The sequence below is a fragment of the Crassostrea angulata genome, chromosome 1 (genome assembly GCF_025612915.1).
Source record: "Crassostrea angulata isolate pt1a10 chromosome 1, ASM2561291v2, whole genome shotgun sequence".
Lineage (NCBI taxonomy): Eukaryota > Metazoa > Mollusca > Bivalvia > Ostreida > Ostreidae > Magallana > Magallana angulata.
Window position 1 is genome coordinate 6323978 of NC_069111.1, and position 23806 is coordinate 6347783.

Sequence of the window (23806 nt, forward strand, 5' to 3'; positions counted from 1 at the left end):
TGGCCGTCGTCCCATCTCTGACGAGGTGTTCACCGTATGTAGATAGTGTCTTCCCACGAAAGTTTATTTAAAAATAAAATTTGATGTTATGACTATTTTAAAATAGTCATAACCCTAAATTTTATTTTTAAATAAACATTTGTGGGAAGACGATAGAGTCAAAGACTACTACTTGGCGTAAGGTTACTGAGAACTTTGTACAGGAAATTGCAAATACAGGCTGATTATATTCAGAGCCAGTCCATACCTATTCCAGAGTATCACAGAAGTATCTGATTCTTAAATTAATGTAAACGTTAGAAATAATATGCTCCCCAAAGGGTTTCTATTTGCGTTAATTGATTTTTTGCTCATTTTAAATGATTATCATAATTAATTATATTTTTATGATTATGATAAATAATTTCAAAGACACGAAGGAAAACTCTCAAAATTAAAAAAAAACTGTATTAGTGCAAGTTTTAAATGTAAAATTTAAAACGGATGTGCGGATACTCAATAAATACAAATCAAAGATCTTCGGCGGATTCAAACCTAACACAAATTGATCACTACATTTTAGTGACGTCATTGATACTCAGTCATGTAGCATCGGGGGGGGGGGGGGATGGGGACTGCCCTCTTTTTGCGCAGCAAAGTTTTTTTCCTTAATTTACATACAATAAATCGAATTTTCTGTGACCATGTATAAATTGAATTGAAAATAAGAAAATAAACAGTGAAATTGAAGTGAACAGTATACTTGCCCCCTACCCCCCCCCCCTACCCCCAGATTAGGATTTTCATGATTTTGGAAAGTAACTTTTTCATTTTTTTTTTTCTTTGCTTTTTTTCTTATCCAGATTTTTTGGATGAGTTTGCCCCCCCCCCCCCCCCCTTACTTTCAAAAACGATGCTACGTGCCTGATACTGAATTGAAAGTTAATTATTTTCCTTCTTACTAGACTATGTATTTCCCTGACAACAACAGTCTATTTTATAGTAAGGTACTTCACTACACCTAGACTTATACTTTTTAAGACACTACGTCACAATATGGCGAATTGAATGTTTTGTTAAACTATTTGTATCAATCGATTCAGATGTATATCGTCATAGCTCAGTGGTTAAAGTATCAGGCTTGTGAACCCCAAATCATGTGTTCGAATGCGCCTGGGCTTTTGTTTATGTTAACTAAATGAAATTTTTGAAACTATCATTTTTTATCCAAAATTGCACATTTTTTCGCCTATTTGACATATGATACCTCTTATCTATCATGCTCTCTATCATAATCAAGTAATTTTCTGCTGATTTGAGGAAATATTTCAAGGTGTAGCGAGGCACCTTAACCTAGCTTTTTTCTACACCTTATCTCATTCTCTTATATGTAAGTAGGTTGAAAAAACTACGCAATCTCAATACGATAAGAATCTCTTTTCATTCGAGTAAAGGAACTAGTTCTTGTGGTTCATGAGCTTCTCCCCTCTTTAGCGATCGTCTATAAAATATAAAATAATTCATAGTTAAACGACGACTGAACAATAAAATGAGATTTAAAGCCCGTTTGTGTTTTTCGAGTTCCTTTAAATTCTTTGAAATCATGCGTAGCATTAAGGTATGTTTTACCAATCTGAAAACAAAACCTCCCACAGACATAGCCTGGCCTGTATGTTAAGGGGTGACAATTCGATTGATTGGGGGTTCATAAGCGTCATCAAAAGGGGTGACAGCTGTCTTTTAAAGGTCTATATATAACCTTGAATGACCTGGGAAATGTCAAAACCGGAATAGAGATATAATTGTCATTGGCACTTATCTATTATAATGAATCAACAAGGCGTCATCCAGTGTTCTTTGTGCTGTAAAGCGGACCGACTTGTGTATATTGTCAGTGTGTAAGATCAGTGACATACGCAGTTCGCTGTGTGCTTTTGACTTTGGTTAATAGTTAGGGCGTCAATATATCATCGAGGTCGTCCAATAATTAGTTCAGCCAGTCCATCACTAAGTGTCGTAAGTCAGGTAAAACGAATTTCCAAAGCCATGTAAACAAAACTGCCTGTGCATTTTTCATAATGCAAGGGTCAATCAAAACTACGAAAACTTTTGCCTTGTTTAGTAAACATTATATCATCATATAATTGGTAGACGTGATTATTAAATAATTTCGATTGATTTGAATTTTCAAAAATTAAATGTATCCTTTAAAGGGACTTGGACACGATTTTAGATCAAAGTTTTCTTTTTCTTTTTTTATGTATAAAATGGTGTACTTGTTCATTTTGAATGATTGATCAAAATTTGAAAAATTTGAATGTTGGAAGTCAAGTAATAAGAGAGATACAGAGGTAAGAAATCATTGTTATGTAAACAAAGCTCGAATCTTATATTTGTAAATATAATAAATAATGTAAAGTATTATTTATTATATAAAGTTATTTATTATGTAAAGTATGGAACTACCAGCTCATTGACCAAATGACTCGTGGCAAACAATATATGACTTTTAAATTTTGACAAAGCATTAACAGTACCCATATCAACCATTCTAAACATTAAAATTGGAAAAATAAAATTTCAAATTTTGAGCTCAAATCGTGTCCAAGTCCCTTTAATATCGGAAATCATTTTAAATTTGAGCCTGCAAAAAATGATCAATGTAAATGCGAATTTAATACATACATGTATCTACAAATACATGTACATGTATCTACAAATTGGGCCTAAGACCAAACTGGGTAGTGTAATGATAATATATGAGCCAAATAAAGAAGGAATATTTTGTTTCGTTAAACAGAAATCATTTACTAAGGATATATAGTCTTCATTGAAATTGATTAAGCCCCTTTTACAATTGGCGCACGAGCAGAAGCGACTGAATATTCGTGCGACCGAAAAAATTAGATATGATTCGTAAACTGTTGCCAAAATAATCGCATTTGAAAAAAGTATTCGTACAAAATTTGCACGATCTAAGCGAGCGTTGTGCGACGTAAATGCATTAAATCTTGCGATATATCTTGCGTCTATATGCGACTGTTTTACAATGAAAGCGACTGTTGAAAGATAATGCGATAGGATCGCTCGAGAGACCAGATGATCGGGCGATTGAACGTGCGCCAATGCGATTGGACGTGCGATCATGCGTTCCATGGTACGAATGCTCGTGCGAGTCAGAGGGGGTATATATACCGCCCATTTCCGACGCTCTTCAGTAGACATAGTTGAAAGCGAGAGTACATGCCGCCCAAGAAGAAACAGAGATGCAGCAACATTTATTATTACACCTCAATATGGTTATTCTATTATCTTTGATTGATCTAGAAGTCACGTGGTAGGGTCATTTTATAGGAATGAAAAAGCTTATATGAGCATATGATGTAGACAAGTATGATTGAATCAAAAATATTTAATTATTATGATTCTTTCTATATCACAAAATCAACTTAACTATCTATGATTCGAAATTATGAAAGAAAAGTGAGACAGTAACAGAGGAAATCAAACAATCAAACAACTTTAAGAAATCAACGTATTTTGTATAATCATATGTTGTTCGTTTATTGCATTAATATTAAGGGAATTGAAGATTTATTCCCCCAGAAAAACAAATTTCCCTCGGGCGATGCCCTGGGGAAATGTAAGTTTTATTAGAGAAATAAATCTTCATATTTTCCTTACCATCATGCAATAAATGTATATTGTTGAATTGTGGTCTGAAACAGAGATGCTTATACATGGTATATATTCATGTGGTAAAGCAAGGCATATTACACTGATAAGTCGTGCAATGATAGTAAAACGTTGCAAGATAACATGAGACATGTTGAGCAACAGTCTCATGGTCGCACAATACGCGCATTAACAACTGCGATTCATCTTACGACCTTTAAAAATCGTGCATCACTCTTGCGAGTACACAACACGTTGTAAAACGTTCGTACTAATGTTCGTGCGTTGCACTGCGATTATTTGGATCGCGTTCGGTCGCGTCTAAATAGTGTGCATGTCCACTATTCAGAGGAGACTTGATGCGACCAGTGAAACGTATGCAACGAATGCGAGAGCTCTTGCAATGTAAGCGAGGGCTCGTGCAACGTATGCGAGAGCTCGCGCGAAGCTTAAAAATTTCGATCGCAAAGTGGTGTAAAGTGGTCGTGCGCCAATTGTGAAAGGGGCTTTAAGCAGATGAAGTCACCGGACGTCATCGAACAGCGAAATGTGACAACAGTTCGGGTTCAACGGGGATACAATTTGTAAAAATGCAAGATGATGCAAACAATCGTAATTTGCGTAAATGTGTTTGTGTTTTTTTGATGAAATGCATTTTTGGGGTGGTAAAAACTGTAACGTGGGCATCAAACAGACGGAAAGCTAATATATATATTATCAGTAAATATTTTATATCCCTTATACAAAACAATATTTTTTCAATGTCTGTACAACAAAAAGGTTCCAATATTTCAAGGGTTGTTATATCATTTAAGCCTTAGGTATGAAATTTAAAAAATGTGTTGCATGCGCAATCAATACTCTTCTTAAGATAAACATAGTGGTATAAATGGTTTGTTTGTAACATTTAACCTCAATACCTATACTTATTTCATTTGTATCAACTTGAAATTTTCTTTTTGTACAGAATTGTATTTATTAGATCATAGCTTATGTGTATGTGTTTGTGAATGCATGTGTAATATTGTAAGAAAAAAAAAAAAACATACTTAGTCGAAATATTTAGTAAATATATTGATCTAAATGATCTAGACCCTGTATGTTTTGGATATCTATTACGGAATGAGATCATTATACACAACAATAGGATCCCCTCGAGCTTTATCGATACACTGCAACTGATCATATAGAATTCATTATAATATTACGTGTATATCATTCATCACATGCACAGTCTGGTCCCGCCAGGGGATGCCTATTATTTTCTTCATGTTTCCTTGAGATGAAACGTCGTATTCCTAAAGATAAAACGACAGAATATCAATGAAAGGTCTGGTTAAATTCGAACACCCTGTCAATAACGCCCATATAGTGTATTGTGGTTGTAGAATGCCGTTTAGAGGCAGTAGGTATTTGATAACATCTGGTGCAGAAACTGAAGCTGCTAATGGTTTTAAGCACGAATAGAATCAGCAACCATTCACAGTGTCTGGACAGGAAGCTACGTATTTGATTTCCAAATGTATTGATTATTGGTCGATATACATGTAAGGAAAATTCTCCCATATCTGATATTGAAGTAAGTAAAATCATTAAAAATAATGGGAATTCAATACTTTTGGTTAATATAAAAAGAGAACAGAGCTATGATGATCGTTTATACAAATTGATAATTTTCGTATCAATCTTAAATACCCTGATATTATTCTGACAGATAATTATTGCTGAGTTTCATTTTTCAGATTTCACTGTTCAGCTGACAGCTGGCAAGCAAGCATCTTGGTCTGTATCCCTTGTCCTACGATTTAGACAGGGCATCCAGTGCTCTCCTTCGATTGTGGAAGGTGTGTAATTATAAGCTAAAGCTAATAATCCCAAGGCATCGTGCTGACAAAGCTATGTCTATTGACGAGGCGTAAAAAACACTACTCAAAAATGTGACAGCATATAGTTCTGCATAAACAGATGACGTTTCTAGAACGACAGTCCCTCATATCATACTTTCAGCTATTTAGCAACGAACGCTTTATCCGAGTTAGTCGGGTCCCCTTTGTGGTGATCTTCCTTAAATAGGAAGATAATGACCTCTCTCATCTTCAATTTTTGTACCATCTAATATGACATGTTCATTACATTTCGTATTGACCTTCATGTCCTTAACTTTGGTGGAATTGGTTTTGACCAAAAAAAAACCTTTGGCTAGCACAATACTGTGAAACATCTAAAGATCAGCAAAGATCACCATAAATAACACCAATATCAACATTTCAGAGTAGTGTGCTTGGGGCCATCCTACACGGTACTAAATTTCTATTTCAAGCAATCTAGATACATTAAATTTCTCGTTTCTACCCAAATTTCATCATAAGGAGTCTGAAATTGAATCGTTTCCGTTGATATTTACAACGGACTGAAAAAAAGCGTTGTCTATGTTTAATCTCAACCAGACTATCTAGGTGATATAAAACATGGACTCATAAAGTAAGTATAATTATTTCGAGGTTGAGATGTTTTAGTTTCAGAGAAGACGCTATTTTCAGCCCAATGCATTAATAGCAACGAAAAGACCATTTAAGGAGGTGCGTTTGTATTGAATTATCTCTGTTGTTTAAATAAAACAGATCAGCAGAAGTCAATCAAATAAAAAGTGTTACCCCGACTGGTTACACTCTCTTTCCAAGAAGTCAACTGAGCCGAAAGTAGAACTGTCAATCTTTTCTTCAATTTAATAAAAATTACTCATTTCTGTTACATATTCGTCTAATTAGATAGCAAGTATAACTCAGATTAAAGTATGCATGTACATGTATATTGTTTATTTTCTGTCAACTATCTTTCCAATCTAACACATTCACACAACATTTAACATGATAATGAAATATTCATTATATAAACCTCAAACAATAAATGAGTAGGAGTGATCAAGCCTTTCATACACACACAGGGGTAGAGTTAGTTCATCTTGAGTTCAAATCTGAGTCCCGGGGCGGCCTTGTAGCGGAACGTTCCTGTCCACATCTGTCCCTCAGTGTCCGTAAACTGACCGGTCCCTTCCATTCTGAAGCAGAGAAAATACGGACGTCTCAACGGATGGAGATATGGTCAACGACCCTTAACTCGTGTACAGGTCATGATGTGATCTACTTAGAACAGCTCATCAATGTTCGACTTTAACATGTGCTTCGATTTGCTACATGTAATAGTCTCTAAGATATACTTTAATTTAATTGTTAAAAGATTGTATCTCTCTATTTTCCTATGTGTTGGTTCTAGATGTTTTTAATTAAGTGTTACGTTGCATGTAGCTTTTCATAAATGTTGATGATTTTTTCGTTACGTTCATAGTGTCTTCTATTAAAGATAAGTTTAATTTTTTCATATATATTCATTTGATATCGCTTATATATTTGTGATATAAGTAAGAAATTCAATTAATTTTTAATGTGACAAATGTTGGGCTTGTTCAGTGAAATTGGAAATTTTTTTTTTAAAAATCACATCTTACTTATTTTCGTTGAACTGTCCTTCGTAAAATGAATTGTTCTTCCAAGTGTATTTTCCTTGGCCGTGAAACTGATTGTTGACAAACTCTCCCTCGTACAGCGCGCCTGAAGGGTGGGTGAGCTTGCCCCTCCCATTCATCTTGTCCCCTTTCCACTCCCCCTCATACACGGACCCGTCCGTCGTGGTGTGGACACCGTAACCGTTCCGCTCCAGTGAACCGTCACTACCATGCTGGTATTCTCCATCTGTAACAGGCAAAATAGAAACACAAATGAATCGTTCTGAAAAGCAGTAACTTGCTTATTTTGTTAACTATTCTCAACATGGAAGTTACATTTCATAGTTGATTACAGGGTAAGTAGTTTTATCGACCGTAAACTATCAGTTTTACGTTTCTTAATTATAGTTTTCGGTCGTAAACTATAGTTATCATATACTTTACAATGCAGTTTATGTTTCACAATTGTAAACTATACTTTGAAAACAAACATTTTCAACTGCAAGCATATTACCCGTTAGTTCATCTGGTAGTTATCCCTATTTATTAGGTATAATTAACAAATGTAACCTATAGTTATTGACTATAGACTTTTTAGGCGCTGAATTCACAAAAGGGATAAACTGTGATAAACTACTTGTATAAACTGTACTTCACGACGGTCATTAAGTCTTACAGTTTTGAGTAATAAACCACTTTATCACAGACTATCCCTTTAGTGAATTCAGCGCCTAAAAAGTCTATAGTCGATAACTATGGGTCTTGTATAGTTTAATTATAAGCACGGATGGTGTGAACTATTGATTATCCTCATAGAATAATATAACAGTTACGGTCCGTAAACTGTAGTTTACAGTCGGTAAACCTTACCACCATACGAAGAGGGTATTTTGAGGATCATGAAACATATTCAAATAAACTATTCTTATTGATGGTTAATACAGTATACGTACTGGCTATTTCACGTTTCATTTCATCTTTCTGAGATTACAAATTTAGGTAATATGTAATGAATATGTAATGAAACTACACATTTATATATATATATATATATATAATATATAGATACAGTTTGTTCAGCTATAAACTATTATTTAGTGAAGAAAAAATTCATAAAGGACTATATATGATAAGGGCCTAAAATGGCCCCCTAAAATGAACATCATCATTTTACTATCATTCTTTGTTTTCTTAGTACAGATATGTATGTGATGTGTTTACATAATATTCATTTTGGTTCAAGTGCCCACAATTTAGAAATATGACATTGTAAAGACAACCTTTTCCCGCCATTTTTGCATTCTTAGCGTAAAACAGCTTGTTTTCAAGCTGTTTTTCCTTCCGAAAACATATAGCGCATTCTTGAACAAATAAAATATTTTAATCAGAGATGTATCTAGCCATGACAAATAAGTGACAAAAAATTTTTCCTTGTTCAAGCATGCGCTCTATATTTCCCATTCGTAAATAGATAAGAAAAATGCCAATTTTTGGCTGATTTTGATTGAATTATAGAAATGGCGTCACTTCTGACGTCATATACTGCCAGTGAGTGCAAACAAATCAAATAAATAGATGAAAAATATATTTTATATCAACTCTTCTAAAAAATTAGTTAACATTTTATTGTACCCGAAACACTTAAAAAATGGCAAATTATGGGGGCAAAATTTAACTCTTATCATATATAGTTCTTTATATTTTTATTTTGGGTATTTTCTTATTTTTTTAACAAGGAGCTTTTTTTCTAAAGGAGATCAATACAGCCTAAATATGGCCATACCACTGAGCCTTCTTAAGTAAACTTGTACAATACTAACCATATCTGTCTCCATTGGGGAAGATGTAAACCCCTTTGGTAGGGGGTGGGGGTGCTTCTTCTTTCTTCTTGTCTTTTTTATCTGCAATGAATACTCAGAAACTATAATTTCTCCATACATTGTTTGGAAAAAGAAATTGCTTTTCATATCTGAAAAAAAAAATGCAGTGTTATTTCCACAAAACTAGAATGATTGGTTGAACTATTGCTAACTTTGAAGATAGATTAAATTTCCATGAAACGTTATTAAAAATTTCACATACGAAAATCTTATTGTATCTCTTTTATGGTGATGAATCTCTCTCTCTCTCTTTCTCTCTCTCTGTTTCTGCATTCACACACACACACACACCAAGTACCAAAATACCAAAAACAAACCCAACCATTTCTACGACTATCTACTGTGTTAATGACTTGGTTTCAAAGCTGCAGAACCTTATCATGTTTTACCAACAAAGCCTTCATACATATGCACTCTATGATGAATAAGCACGGCAAATTGCCGACTTCAGATCTCTATAAAAAGCAATTAAACAAACAGCACCAAAGACCTAAGAATCATGTTTCATCTAATAAAAGATGAGTGCTTTATCTCCCTTATGTAGGTCATTGTTATGATGTCAAATCAAATCCCTTACCACTCTGATCACTGTCTAAAGACTCTGCAAAGTACAAAACAGATTGACATTTTTGACTGAATAACAGAAAAAATGAATAAGATTTTTGCCATCTTGATATCATTTGCTAGGCTTTTATAAACCAATCTCAAAAAGAAGTTTTGAACTGTTCATACATCTCACTCAGTATTTTATATGTAATATTGCTACAGTGCACACCTCAAAGCTCTTCAAATTAATTTTTGTACAAGCTAATAGCCTGTGGATTTTTCTTCCAATACATCTACATTCAACTGTTCTGTGAATGGTGCATTGCCAACATATTAACACAATTGGCACATTGCCGTACATTTATATCTATGTAAAAGTGGGTGTCAAAAAAAGATTGTGTGACATTTAGAAGACCTTCCCAGAGGACAATTCACCAGAGACAACATCACCCACACATTCAGTTTACAACAGTCATAACGAGTACCAGGGCGTGGATTTAGGTCAAAGGTCACAGTCTTAGCTCCTTTTGAGTGGGACTCATTGACTACAAAAATGAAATGCTAATATATTACTTTACAGATATGACAAGACTTGGAATAAACAGGATTAGTCTCTTCAAATCACATGTGAGTCAGATCTTGTTAAAGTTTGATCAAGGGCTGATCATTGCTGGTATTGGGGAATAAGTTTTAAATGATATTAAGGTTAGAAATGTTTGTTCCAGTGCATACGTTTTTCAAGGACATAAAGTCAATACCAGTAAATTGTAGTCATGTTTATGTTCCTGCAAGCGCATCCAAATCAATAGCTAACTTGAAAATTCTTATATCAATATTAATAAATCAAGTTTCAAATAGCTCAATAGAATGTAAGGCTAATCCTATTTTCAGACAATATTACATTAGAAAAAATTACAAAAGTTATTAAATTAAGTCAACAACTACATATACACTTACATGATGACCTATCTATATTACATGTTTTGAAATGATAAATAATAGCCAAATAACACAAAAATGCTCATTTTCAAATGATTAATTGTTAGTATTACTGCTTATCATGTAGTTTAATCAAGTAGAAAAAAAAGTGGTTAGGAATAAAAGCAGAAACTAAATAATGCCATTTAGTAATTTGAAGAAGGTGAGCTGGAGTCAACAATTTAATAAATCCGTACAATAAAAAAAGGTTTCATAGATCCGTATTAAATACAAAAGCCCAGTTAATGAATTAGAAGAATGTCATAATTTCAAAAAAATATTAATTTTATTTCTTCATGTGTTGATTAAGCTGCCCAAACAACCCTGATAGCAATATACTATATACAAAGCTTTTATTTGAGAAAAAAAAATAATTTTAGAAAATATACATCAAGAAGTCAACAAATCTTTCAACAACTTAAACCTGGGAGAAAAAAATTGTTTATGAATGTTTCTTGTATGCCAAAAAATAGAATTTTCATCTTCGGATTGTTTTTTTTTTTCATATACAAAAACCAGAAATCTTTCTTTGTTGATCATAAGAAAAGAGTCCATCATGTCATATTTAGGACAATCCTTGCTATAGAGTTACATACTTAAAAGATTTTGTCAAAAAGACTTGGTCAATTATCACAAATGTACATGTAAATCAAATTTGACTGCCTATCAAATGCACTCATGTATGCTACTAAATCATGCATACATGTCTTGTTTGCTCAAGAAGTCACATTAGTTAGGAAGAGTAAAACCCAAACATATTTTATTATTCTTACCAGCTAAATTTTCTGCAAAACAATGTTAGAAAAATATGTTCACATATAAAGATAATTTCCTGTCTACACTTAAGGCCTACATATACATAAATAGATTTAAGACGCCTTTTTAGAAAGACACTTTTTAAAACATGTGTTTCTACTTTTAAGAAATCTATGGTATCTATTATATATCGAAAATTTTCTTGCAGCTCGATATTTTGATTGTTAAAGAAAAAGAAATTCATTAATGTATCAAATATGAGGCTATACATGTACGATGCCTTTCCCGTTATGATGATAAATCAACATGCGTCTTTGTTACAATTTTAACAAAAACACGATAAAATAAATAAGTTATTGTTGATCATAACAATAAAAAGCTAATGCATACCAGTCGGCATTTTCAGTGTTTACGTTATATGGAGGCGGCCATTAATTTATTGGTGACTATGGATACCATATTGATTGCACATTTTCGGATTTCATAATTGATCTCGAATTTATTGAATTTTTTAATAATTAAATTATCTGTTTGTTTTATCTGATAATATTGAAAATTATTACTGAACAATCTTATACCATTATGAATCAGTCATTAATTCGAAACTTACGTATCAGAACAACTTCCGCTGACATTGAGTATCTTCTGAGTTTGACGGCGCAGAGACGGCAATCCGAACTTGCCATGCTTCGTCCACAGAGCCTTACACGGGTGTTAACAAAATGCAGGCGATCAAGTTCGTTGCCGTTAAGGACGTTCTCTTCAAGATCGGTAGTTTTCTCAAGGGGCATTAGGTAATAAATGTGAAAAGTAAACGATAGCTGGGTGCAATGGAAAGTTATATGTTATGGGTTATGGCTATTGTTAGAATCGTTATTTCAAATGATTGAAGATAGATAGCTTGTAACCGAAGTCCCTTGTAACAGTTTGTGAATAATATTTATTCTAACTTTAAATAGAAAGTGCACAGTACCAAAGTCTTGGGGCTGATCTTTGTGGAGGTCACACATGCAAGGCACTGGTTTCTGTAAAAAGACAAAACAAAAAAACTACCCTATAGTACCAGTATAATGACGCAAGAGAATCCATATAAGAAAATTCTAACCAAATATTGATCAATTGAAGTTGTTGCAGTTTAAAACATCATATCTAAGAGTCTTGCCTGCTTCAGTTTTACAGGTCAATTTTCCTTCTGACAAGTTTAAAAACTTTTTAAAATTTTCTCCATTGTATAAGGTGATTCCAAGAATCTATCCAGCTGGTGGTTATTTTTTCAAAAGACAAAATGAAATGAATATACAAACTCTATAGGTTTTAGGAGAATCACTGAGGATAAAAAATGCAGATTATATTTCATAAATAATTTAAATTATGTTTTTAGTGGAAAAGTGGAAGCTGGTGAGACACAAAAATATGGTGATTTTATCCTTAACAAGTGGGTGAAAAGGGGGGCAGAAATACCAGACATAATTTATGAAGAACTAACATGAAATTAAGTGAAGGATCACCCAAAAATCAAGCTTAGCGAAGATTACAAAGTTTCTCTGAGTGTAATGCACATTAATCTGTGTAATGTCAGGACATGTAATTAGAAAAAAAAATAGGTTTTCTTTGACACCAGTTGACATCTTTCATTTCTCCACTTAATCATGTTTATGTTATGATTAATCATTATTGGTTATTTGTCACCAAGAAGTTCCATTCTAAAAATAAATATGCATCCTGGTGAACATTTCATTAAGGAAAAGGCCATATCCCTGTCAAATTTAAGTTAAGAAATGATATGGCGAGATGCTATAAGATTTCAACCTTGACAGAAAGTTGGTTGTTTGGATTTTGAAACATGCTCGTCAATGTCCATCATGGTGCTTTTAGAAATGATGACTACATCTCAAGTTTTCAACAATAACATCATAATATGAGGGTGAATTAATTACACAAGGGGTGTGGAGAATTTTAACTTTTCATTGGGGCGTGCTCTTGGAAGACTTCAAAATGTTAAATAATTTTTAAACAAACAGTTTAAGCACCAGGTGACCTGGTAGATGCATTTTTATGTTCATCACTTATCTTAGAATTATTTAAAAATATTAGTAGATGACTTTGTGTAAAAGATTTATTGTTACATACGTAATGGTTGTGGAGTAACAAGTTATCTACTAGTATAAATATTTCTCCCTGATACTTGCATTCTGATCTTGCTGATACTTTTCTAATTCATTGAGGATTAAATGTTTTCTTTTTACTACAAAGTTTATATATGGTATTAACTGTATAGCAGATTAAATTTGTTTGTTGCATCTTTTGATTCCTTTCTAGTCTTCTGTTTATTTTCTTTCTGTATTAGATCTTCCACAGAGCAGATTACAAGATGAGGTGCTTTATATTTTTATCAAACCTACATTACTGGTACTTGTGATGTCTCGCACATCATCAAATTTAATAATACCATGTACGTTTGATACCGATGAAATGGTGATTGTCATTTAGTCATGTTTGCTTCTGGGTTGTTTGAATGCATTTATTTATTTCATAGACTTATTCTACATGCTTTTTGTAATAAGACTAGATTCTAATCCATCTTGAATGTAAACAACTAAGTAAATTCTATCTTATTTTCCCTTATTTCCAGCAAACTGAGGGGGTGTTCTCAAATTTCAAAAGGAAGTAATCTTTTAAGAATATCAGAGAGCAATGTATTCAACAGATATTACAGCTCCGAAGGTAAATAGTGTTTTCTACAAATCCTATACTCTTTCATTAATCTTTTACCTAGTGATAAGCATGGCGATTCATCTGTTTCATGTACATGCATATGTATTGTATTGATAGTAGATACTGGATTGTATTATCTGGAAGGTAAACAAAGAATATACAGAGTACTTGTTCTTTAATTTTAATGTATATATCTGATTACGAGATGTACTGACATGTTAAACTCTTGTAGATTTACCTAGCCATGTTAAAGTAGTGCTCCCTGCCCTGTCTCCCACTATGGAGACAGGGACGATCAGTAAATGGCAGAAGAAGGTGGGGGACAAGGTGTCAGAGGGGGACCTGCTGGCTGATATAGAAACAGACAAGGCCACAATGGGGTTCGAGGCATCTGAGGAGGGATACATTGCCAGGATCTTTGTAGAGGAAGGAACTAAGGATATTCCTATTGGAAAGGTATTATAAATGAACTGATAAATCATCCTTATGAAATATGGTATCGGGTGCGTTCGCCCCATCCACATGTTCGCCCTAGTCCGTTCGCTCTAATTATCGTTCGCCCAAATAATCGTTCGCCTTAAACCTCGTTCGCTCCTTGTTTATAAAAAAACATATTATAAGTTATTTCATTTACTTTAAGCTTAAAACTTGTTAACTTTTATAAATTATTCGTATATAATGTTTTTCCTTCATCAAAAAAGAGGTAATTGGTATAGGCTAATTGTCAGATTTTATTGCCGTAAATTGTCGATAACCGTCTTCTTGTTTTTATAATGATTCACTTGGTGTTTTTTAAACAATTAAAGAATTTGATTTAATTGGCTCATTCAGAAGCTTAGCAGATGATTATCACCTATTCTATCTTTAAAGAATTTACATATAACACAATACTTTGATCTGTAAATGAGATATATACGGAAATGGAACATGCAACTGTATCAAACTACATGTACTGTCAACCATGGTGATTATTATGTAGAAGTAGAAAGGGCGGTATTGTTTTTATTAATTATATATGATTGTATCTATGTTTAAATTGACCAGAATACACACAAAAATATTTAAATTAATTAATCCTATATAAAATTAAGGCGAACGGACACAGTGCGAACGGCGTCAAGAGCGAACGGACCTAGGGCGAACGAAAACTAGAGCGAACGGCATCAAGGGCGAACGCGTTTTAGAGCGAACGAACAGCCAATCATGAAATATTACAATTATACAATCAATATTCCAAGCAAATTCTTTTAATCAATCTATGTAGATAATTTTTATTAAAGAAAGAAAAGATAAATTCTTTAGCAACATTCCAGAGCTCTTTTTAGGGGCTACTTGACCATTTGAAGTATATTGTACCAGTAAACAAGTGCTAAATATTGTTGCATTAATTTTGATATCTAATATTTTAGTATTTTGGATTTCTATGTTACACATACCTTCAAACATGATATATATTTTTAGCTACTGTGCATAATAGTGGAAGAGGAAGGTGACGTCGAGGCCTTCAAGGACTACGTACCAAAACCAGAAGATGACCAGCCACCAGGTGGCCTTCCAGAAGCTTCTAAACCTGCCCCCACACCACCCCCTCCTCCCAAGGCAGCACCCCCTCCACAACCCCCCAAGGCAGCAACCCCACCTCCTCCCCCTACCACCCCCCAACCACCAGCCCCGGTGGCAGCTTCTGCACAACCTGTGTCAGGGGGTGGCATTCCAGCGACACCATTTGCTAAAACACTGGCCGCTGAGCGAGGGGTGGATCTTGCTGTAAGATAGTTTTTTGTCTCTTAATAAATCTGTCATGGTTGTATTTTTGTGTTTATTGTAATGTTTGTAATTGATAAATCTTTACAGAACAACTTCTTATTTCCCCTTATCTGATTGTTGACTGTGATTGTTGTAGATGGTTACAGGAACTGGTCCAAATGGAGTCATTCAGGCGGACGATGTCCTGCGATTCCAAGCACCTGCCGTACCCTCTGTTGTAGTCACACCTGGGGCAGAGTACACCGACATTGAACTCACCGGCATGAGAAAGGTAATGGGTATAGCCTGTGTAGGAAATTGAAATGGAGAATGAAATTTAATAGCTTTCGGGAGTAAAGAGTCTTAAACTGGTAAAATTACCAGCCGTAGAAAATACCTGTTTTACAATTAATCATTGTCTGAAAGGTTCACATTCATTCTCATTTTCAGACAATAGCCAAGCGGTTGTTGGAATCTAAACAAACTATTCCTCACTATTACCTCACAATAGATGTCAACATGGAAAATGTCATACAGTAAGTTAACATGCCAAATATTTCTTTTTTGCAATTGATTATTTCTGCTTTAGGAGAGGTCACAAAACATCTGCTTCTAATACATTCATTGAATACCAAAATAAAAGAAATCCAAAAGAATACCATAATGTATAAATGAAATGTATTTATGAAGGAATTGTTGTATTACATTCTCTTTTTTTTTTTTACAGATTAAGAAAAGAACTAAATGAGGTTCTTTCGGGAGATAAAATTAAGCTTTCTGTAAATGACTTTATAATCAAAGCCTCGGCACTGGCATGTAAGAAAGTACCGGAGGCAAACTCCGCCTGGCAAGGGGATTTCATCAGGCAGTAAGTAACACCAAGCTTTCTCAGGCTGCTCCCATATAACGGGCAAAGTTCATTATCATGATATCTTCTTTTGTCTCAACTAAACAATTGTAAACACTTTAAAAAGAAATATCATTAATGATTTTAAAAAATGAAGAGAACAGTGCAAGCTTACTGTATCTACATGAAAAGTTTATCATCCGATGTTGTATTGAGATTATACGGCAACTTATGAGTTTCACTTTCTCTCTAACAGATATAACTCTGTGGACGTCAATGTTGCCGTAGCTACTGATGCTGGCCTAATTACCCCAATAGTTAGCAGAGCTGATATAAAAGTAGGTCACTTAGTATAAAATAGTTTAAAGTTTTCTAGAATACAAACTTTACTTAGTTATTTAATTAAGCTCTAGATGACCTCTTGATCTATTAGAAAACTGAAGTTTGCTCTTCAGTAGACTCATTTAAGAACTATCTACAATGATCTTTCAATGATAATTAAAACCTGAACAATCAAAGTTATTATTGAGCATTTATACCAATCCATGATAAGATAAAGTCATAAAGCAAAGGGAAGTGAAGAGCACAGATATCTGTTCAGGCAAAAGAATTCTTGACTCCCATTTGTGGAGATATAAAATGTATCTACACACGTGTCCAGGACATACACAGGAACTTTGGAATTTTCCACCAGACTTTTGATTACATGTAACTATTGAGTTCTCTTTTAGGGACTTTCCAATATCAATCAGGATGTCTTATTATTAGCTGCTAAAGCAAAAGAGGGAAGGTTACAGCCACATGAATTTCAGGTAAAGTCAAATATATAGATTTAGAATACATAAAACTCTATTGAGCAGTATATATTAAAATATATCATTCTAGTACTGGTAGTTCATTTGCTAGCACACACATCATTTTAGTCATTATATCAAAAAGACTTCGTAATAGGGATATTTCCCCCCAGTATAATTAGCTAACATTTTATCACTGATATTTTCTTTTGAGACAGGGTGGAACCTTCACAATCTCTAACCTAGGAATGTTTGGCATTAAATCTTTTTCGGCAGTCATCAATCCTCCACAGGTAAATGAAACAGTTTGTTTTCAAGAAACAAAGTGCCAGACTAGTACCTGCAGCTGGTACAGTTGGATATTCCTAGATATGAAGCAAAATACTTCTATGTCTACTAGGTATATAGACTGCTTTTTCAATTCTATCAACAGGCATGCATTTTGGCTGTTGGTGGAGCAGAAAAGAGACTCATTGTTGATGAAGACAGCAATACAGGGTGAGTTGCTTACAAATGTTCAGTATACCGAGTAGTGTCAATTAATTGATTAAAATATTTCTCTCTCCTGAAATTTTTAAAGAAATAATTGAAATTTTTCATGCCACAAACCAGATATCTTTATTTGTGTATTAATTAAATCTTGCGATAGACCATGTTATTCTCATATTTACATGTACTGATGGGTATTGACTGTATTTTGCTACCACAGGTACCGCGCGGCCAGCATGATGTCGGTAACCCTCAGCTGTGACCACCGCGTGGTAGATGGTGCAGTTGGAGCTCAGTGGCTAGCAGAGTTTAAGAAATTCATGGAGAAACCAGAAACCATGCTGTTATAGCTGCCATTAGTGAGAGGACTGGAAGAATCATTGTAGTGCTAGGGCCCCCTACATCTAGGAGTCCTTAATACTCTAACAAATTTTCCTGGTGACAGAGATTTAACATGCTGTACACAATCTGTGAAGGAATCTCAGATGAAATGAAATTGTTGTTGAACTATGTTAAGAGTTTTTGTTTTGTTTTTTAATCAAGTGCTGTTGGAGACCTATATATACATTTACGTGTATTTATTTCATTTTTGTGTCTAAGGATGAATAATGAGTTTGAGATATACAAAGTTGAGTTATGGTCAAGCCATATAGTATTTACTCTGCATTGTTTTTATGTAAAATTCATGGATAAGTAGAAATTAATAAATGTACAAAATTGTTGCTCTTATCTTATGAATTTTTAAAATCATTCTAAATATGACTTGAATAGAGCTATAGAAGTATTATTCTATAATGTTATTCATAGTTAGAATGAATATGATATATTGTTGATGGCTATAATATATTGATAAATACATATCAGTGGTAATAAGCTTCCCTAATTGTCATTGGAGCTCACTGAAAGATTTGAATAGCGGTTTATTTTTGGAAACTTCACCTGAATCTCTTAAAGATGACGTGAATTCATAAAAGGATAAGGTAACAATTATATTTATTTTCCACCACTCCTCAACTGTTACAAGGGTTTATATGCAGGTCCAGAAAGCTTTCCAATGAGGCATTCAGGTTGCGTAAACTTTAATTTCATAGGTATTTAAATTATCTGGTACTGATAGTGTTGCCTTACTTCACGTGTATATCGAAAACGTGTATCGTTCATGCAGAGTGCACATCGTCTGCACCATGGCATAGTGCAGACCCCGGCACAACATCCAACATAGTAAATAAACGTTACAAACGATAGTCAATCCTAAAGTAACAGCGTGTTGTCATTTTCATTGGTTTCTACATAACTCCCTTACAAGAAAATCACGAACTATAAAAAACATTTTTTTACAACGTCTCTTAATTAACTATCTCGAAGTAAGCAACGCAGACTAGCAACTGAAAATATGGGTTTGATTAGAAAGAATTTAAGGTGGTATGGGACATTTGTCAATATTAATGTGGATTAATTAAAGTACATTATAGTTAAAATACTTTCAACATTTTAGAATTTTCAAATTTTACAAAATTTCACAAAAATACGTTTTAAACATTTTTGGTAGAAAGGTAGAAATTTTAATATTCCCTGCTGGATTCGAACTCCAGAGTGAAACCTCTAACCCACTGCGTTTATAGCTATAAATATCATATCTAAAAAATTAAGAAAGATTCGATGGCTATTGTTGACTACTCAGCCTCCTTAATTACTTATGTTCTAGTACTTTATAAGTTCCTACCATGTTTATGTTACAAATCCTTGTTTTATCCTTGTCACAATATTGTAATTTTTCAAGTTACATTCTGAAGTCGGTAGACCAACAAAAACAGGTCACCCGATACTACTTTTAATAAGGTTCATTAAAACTAGGACTAGGGAAGTTCAGGGACGATTTCTTCCCCCGGGTACATGACAGAAGAATGTCCCCTCTCAAATAGTTCTGTAGCGAGACGTATTTAACCAGATAGCCTCCTCAATTACCGTAATAAATGATAGTATACGCAATTTGAATGATTTATAAAATTGAAGCTTTGAGACATATTGACAGACAAACAACCAATGATGACTTGTTAGGGCATCAATCTCTCATTTACTTGACTGTTACTAATATTTGTCAGGGATACAGATTTGATATTGCTTTCTTTCTCTTTAATTCGTATGTTTTGGAGATTGAAATCATTGGCACAGTCAAGCTTAATTTCTATTTTTTCTGCAACATCCCTACCGAAAAAACTCAAATTTATTAAATTAACGTATTAAAATTCTCGAAAATAGGCATCATACCCCCACCCATGGAACACAAGATTATCCCTCGAACCCCCCCCCCCCCCCGCTCCGGAAAATTATTTCTGGATCCGCGCATGATACCCTGATTAACCTTCTTAAAATCATTTAATATCTAAATAAATATATCAAGAATTAATTTCAAATAAAAACATGCAGAAATCATTTATTCTTTAAAATATCGCTAAAAAACAAGGCAATTTAAAATATTTACAGTAGAACAAATTAAAGGGAAAGTGCCATTCTAAAACTCTACACATAATTTTCATATATCAAATTCTTAAAATATACAAAATTTCAAATGTACAATTCTGTAAAATATAAAAATTTAAGCACTGTTTTCCAAACCAAAACAAATTTGCCATATAGCACTACAAACAGTATTCTTGAGAGCCTCCCGAATCAGTAAGAAAGCCGTACTGATATAATGGAGGTAATCCGAAAGGAAAACCAGTCTCTTCTGTTAATGCTGGGTATGTATAAGGGGAGCTATGATAAAACGTAGACGACTGTGGCATCACTGCTGCTGTGTACGCAGGCGCCATCCGGTAACTCTCCGGGGTCGAATATGCAGCATTCATGGGTACCTTTAAAAACTGGGGAGACATTTCAGATGATTCACCCGACAAGATCGGAGATAAATTTAGAGGACTGACATTTCTCAAGTCCGGTAATTCTGGAGTTTTGCGATCATCCTGGTAATCATTGACGCCGGTATATAAGACATTTGTAATTGGGGATGACGTATGCGTGAGATCACTTCTGCTGAGAAGATTGAGAGAGTGTTCGATGATGTTTGCGTCCGTCAGCGATAGATCGGAACTGGTGTTGGAAACGAACACGTCAGAGACGATACCACTGTCATCCCTAGTACCACTACTATTGTTCGAACGGTCATCGATCAAATGCTCAGTTTTTGAACTCTGGGACTCATCAATGTTTCCGGGAATTTGTGTTTCTGGCTGTTTGTTGTGGTCTTCTTCTATGGAGACATTACCAGTTTTCGGCATAGAGATTGCATTCATTTCCAGATTTCGGGCGTCGAAGAAATTCCCTCTTTGAAATGCTTCCTCGTGTCTTGGGATTTCACAGAGCTGTTCCTCGAAAATCTCTCCTGGCTGATTACACCTGGAGAGAGATCCTCTGAATCCCGCCATTTTCTTTTCCAGGTAGATCGCCACTTGTCCCCAGAATTGGCCGGCGTTGACGCTGTAGTAGCCGTACTGCAGTGTATTCACCCCGCTGCCTCGGTCAGACGACGGCCGATAGTCGCCCCGCGCAAAACTAATGATGCTGGAGGGGACGAGACACCACAGGTAAGTGGCTTTGTGGAGTTTCTTGGTCACCGCGACGCCTCGCCCCACGGAGATCTTGGAGAAACACTTGGTTTTGGACAAGCTGTGCCGCACGGCGTTCTTCCAGTGCTGTCGGCTGGACGTCCGGAAGAAGGAGAAGCGACTCTGGATGTACTTGTAGATCTCTCCGATCGGCAGACAGAAATTCGGCGACCGTAGGATGGCCAGGAACACCAGCTCGCTGTAGGAGTAGTTAGGTTTGGTGCCGGGGTCGTCGTCCGGACTCAGACGCTCGTACAGACGGACAAAGTCCCCTAACACCTGACGTAGCTGTAGCTCGGCGGCCATGAACATCTCTTTGCCGCAGTCGGCATCTGAAAGGACAGGTTAGAACTAAAGCAGTAATTTATGCATCTTGGTGATCCATTTTAAATAAACAAAACTAAACGAATTCGATTCTTAAATTTGACTCGGAAATTTCTGTCCATCTCCCCTAAATGTGAGACAATTTGTCCAGTTAGAGTATTTTTTAACAATACTATTTATTTAACAATAAAATCCTTAAATATCCGTGCATTCTACATAGTATACAAAAAAAGTTCAAGCAGACTCGCTTCAAAATGTGTAATGATCCCTCACTTGAATTTTCACGAAATAGTTGAAGCAGAGAAAACTGACTACACAAGGAATTGGGCATATTGTAGCCACCGAAATAAAAGATCATATTTAATTTTAATTGTGGTTTAATCTGTACAACAATTGTCTTTGAAGTTTATTTTTAATTTTCAAAACCGTCCAGATCCCACCAAATAAGGTAAAAAAAAAAAAAAGGCTGAATTTTAACTCCTTAATTTGTTAGCAAAAAATATCGTCATTTCTCACGTCAAAAATATACCGCCGGTGATGCAAACAATTGAACCACATATCGTACGTTTTTTTTTTTAAATAACACAAATCAATCCAACTGACCAAGCGGCCGAAACACTCTTAAAACGTGTGATTTACTTGGGTCAAAATTGACTCTTATCATGTACGTAGTCCTTTGAATTAGAAATGTATAGACGCGGGAATCGTTTAAACTTACGAAACTGTATAGATGCGATATGACGTTGTGTCTCGGTATTAAAAAATATTTTTTTAAACATATTTTGTGTAATTTTTAGACGAACTTTCTTTGATGCTATTATTTGAACGAATACATTAGCCATATGATCACAAAACATAAAAAAAAAATAAAACTGAGTTATGATCTTTCACGTTGATACTTTCTATAGTAAACAGGTACGTATATTTAGTATGATAGAATTACATGTTTAAGCAATATTAATCTGTTATATCTTAGAAATCATTAACCAATTTTCGGATATAAACAGTAAGTGCGAAGGAAAAATACTGTACAGGAAAGTACTGTAGTGTAATTAAATGAAAAAAAAATGGTTTTTACTATAAATCTTCGAAGGAATAACTTTGAATTTTATAGTTAACATTTTTTCATCATTGTGACGGCACACAAGATTACACATTACATTTTGAACTAGATCAAAACTGATAAAAACACACATTTACTTATTTTTTGTAGCGTATCGATATTTCACCAAAAAAATATAACCTAAGTAAAGGTTAAACAGATGTTACATCATTTGCGAACTTTTTGTTGGCATTCACGCATTTTTAACTACCTATCACAATTCATTGAATTTAATATTTCTTCCAAAAAATACTACGTTTTTAATATGAGTAAATATACGGGCTGACGGGTACCTTGTTGTGTGTTGGCGTGTTTGGTAGTGGGTCCCTCGGAATTCCCCAGATCTTGCTCCTCTCTTTTCCGTTTCACCATCGTCTCAAAATGTTCACTCAAATCTAGCAGGCTTTGGCAGAATTCTAGCGTCCGCACATGTCACGGGAAAATTAGATTTTGATTCTCGTTTGAAATTTCTCAAATTATAAGATAAGAATGTCAGTTTTGTTTTCTTTCTGGCCTGAGCTTTTGTTGACACTGTGAGCTCAAATCACGTGGGGGTTACCGGAGCGTGTCAGAATCGTGAGTTGGTCATCTCTTACTCAGTCCTCGCTAACACACTGTACCCTGCTATTGACCAATTAAGAAAACAAAGGGGAATTGGCGATTTAATGACAAACAACTTAAACGGCGGTGTATATTCTCACTGTTTGGCGCGAAATCGATGATTATTGAAAACAATACCGAAATGTGCGTTTCTATGTATGGTGTTTGTGATAAAAAATCAAAGTGTGGAATGGCACTTGTTAAAATATATGAGAAAAAGTCGACACAATAGCATTTTGAACCTTTAGCTGTTGTACTAAGCAATGAT

General features: G+C 34.5%; 3 protein-coding genes across 4 annotated transcripts; 1 reads left to right on the forward strand and 2 right to left on the reverse strand.

Moving 5' to 3' along the window:
• Positions 1–6541: 6541 nt before the first annotated feature.
• On the reverse strand, positions 6542–11775 carry LOC128155459 (MORN repeat-containing protein 2-like). Of its 2 annotated transcripts, none has more exons than XM_052817174.1 (4): positions 11707–11775; positions 8977–9057; positions 7160–7403; positions 6542–6712 (listed from the first exon to the last, which is right to left on the reverse strand). In XM_052817174.1, exons 1-4 carry the CDS (start codon positions 11714–11716, stop codon positions 6607–6609), a joined length of 441 nt encoding a protein of 146 aa, XP_052673134.1. In that variant the 5' UTR covers positions 11717–11775; the 3' UTR covers positions 6542–6606. The 2 variants fall into 2 exon arrangements, with proteins under 2 accessions (XP_052673134.1, XP_052673128.1); XM_052817168.1 differs by lacking the exon at positions 11707–11775 and adding an exon at positions 9614–9731.
• A 122-nt stretch (positions 11776–11897) lies between these two features.
• Positions 11898–18629, forward strand: LOC128155449 (dihydrolipoyllysine-residue acetyltransferase component of pyruvate dehydrogenase complex, mitochondrial-like). Its single transcript, XM_052817156.1, has 12 exons — positions 11898–12110; positions 13949–14040; positions 14264–14487; positions 15493–15798; positions 15935–16069; positions 16228–16313; positions 16505–16645; positions 16881–16962; positions 17356–17436; positions 17637–17711; positions 17852–17916; positions 18128–18629. The coding sequence occupies exons 1-12, from the start codon at positions 11899–11901 to the stop codon at positions 18255–18257; spliced, it is 1629 nt and encodes a 542-aa protein (XP_052673116.1). The 5' UTR covers position 11898; the 3' UTR covers positions 18258–18629.
• Positions 18630–20325: 1696 nt separating this feature from the next.
• Positions 20326–23488, reverse strand: LOC128155948 (uncharacterized). Its single transcript, XM_052817868.1, has 2 exons — positions 23232–23488; positions 20326–21844 (listed from the first exon to the last, which is right to left on the reverse strand). The coding sequence occupies exons 1-2, from the start codon at positions 23308–23310 to the stop codon at positions 20547–20549; spliced, it is 1377 nt and encodes a 458-aa protein (XP_052673828.1). The 5' UTR covers positions 23311–23488; the 3' UTR covers positions 20326–20546.
• Positions 23489–23806: the final 318 nt, after the last annotated feature.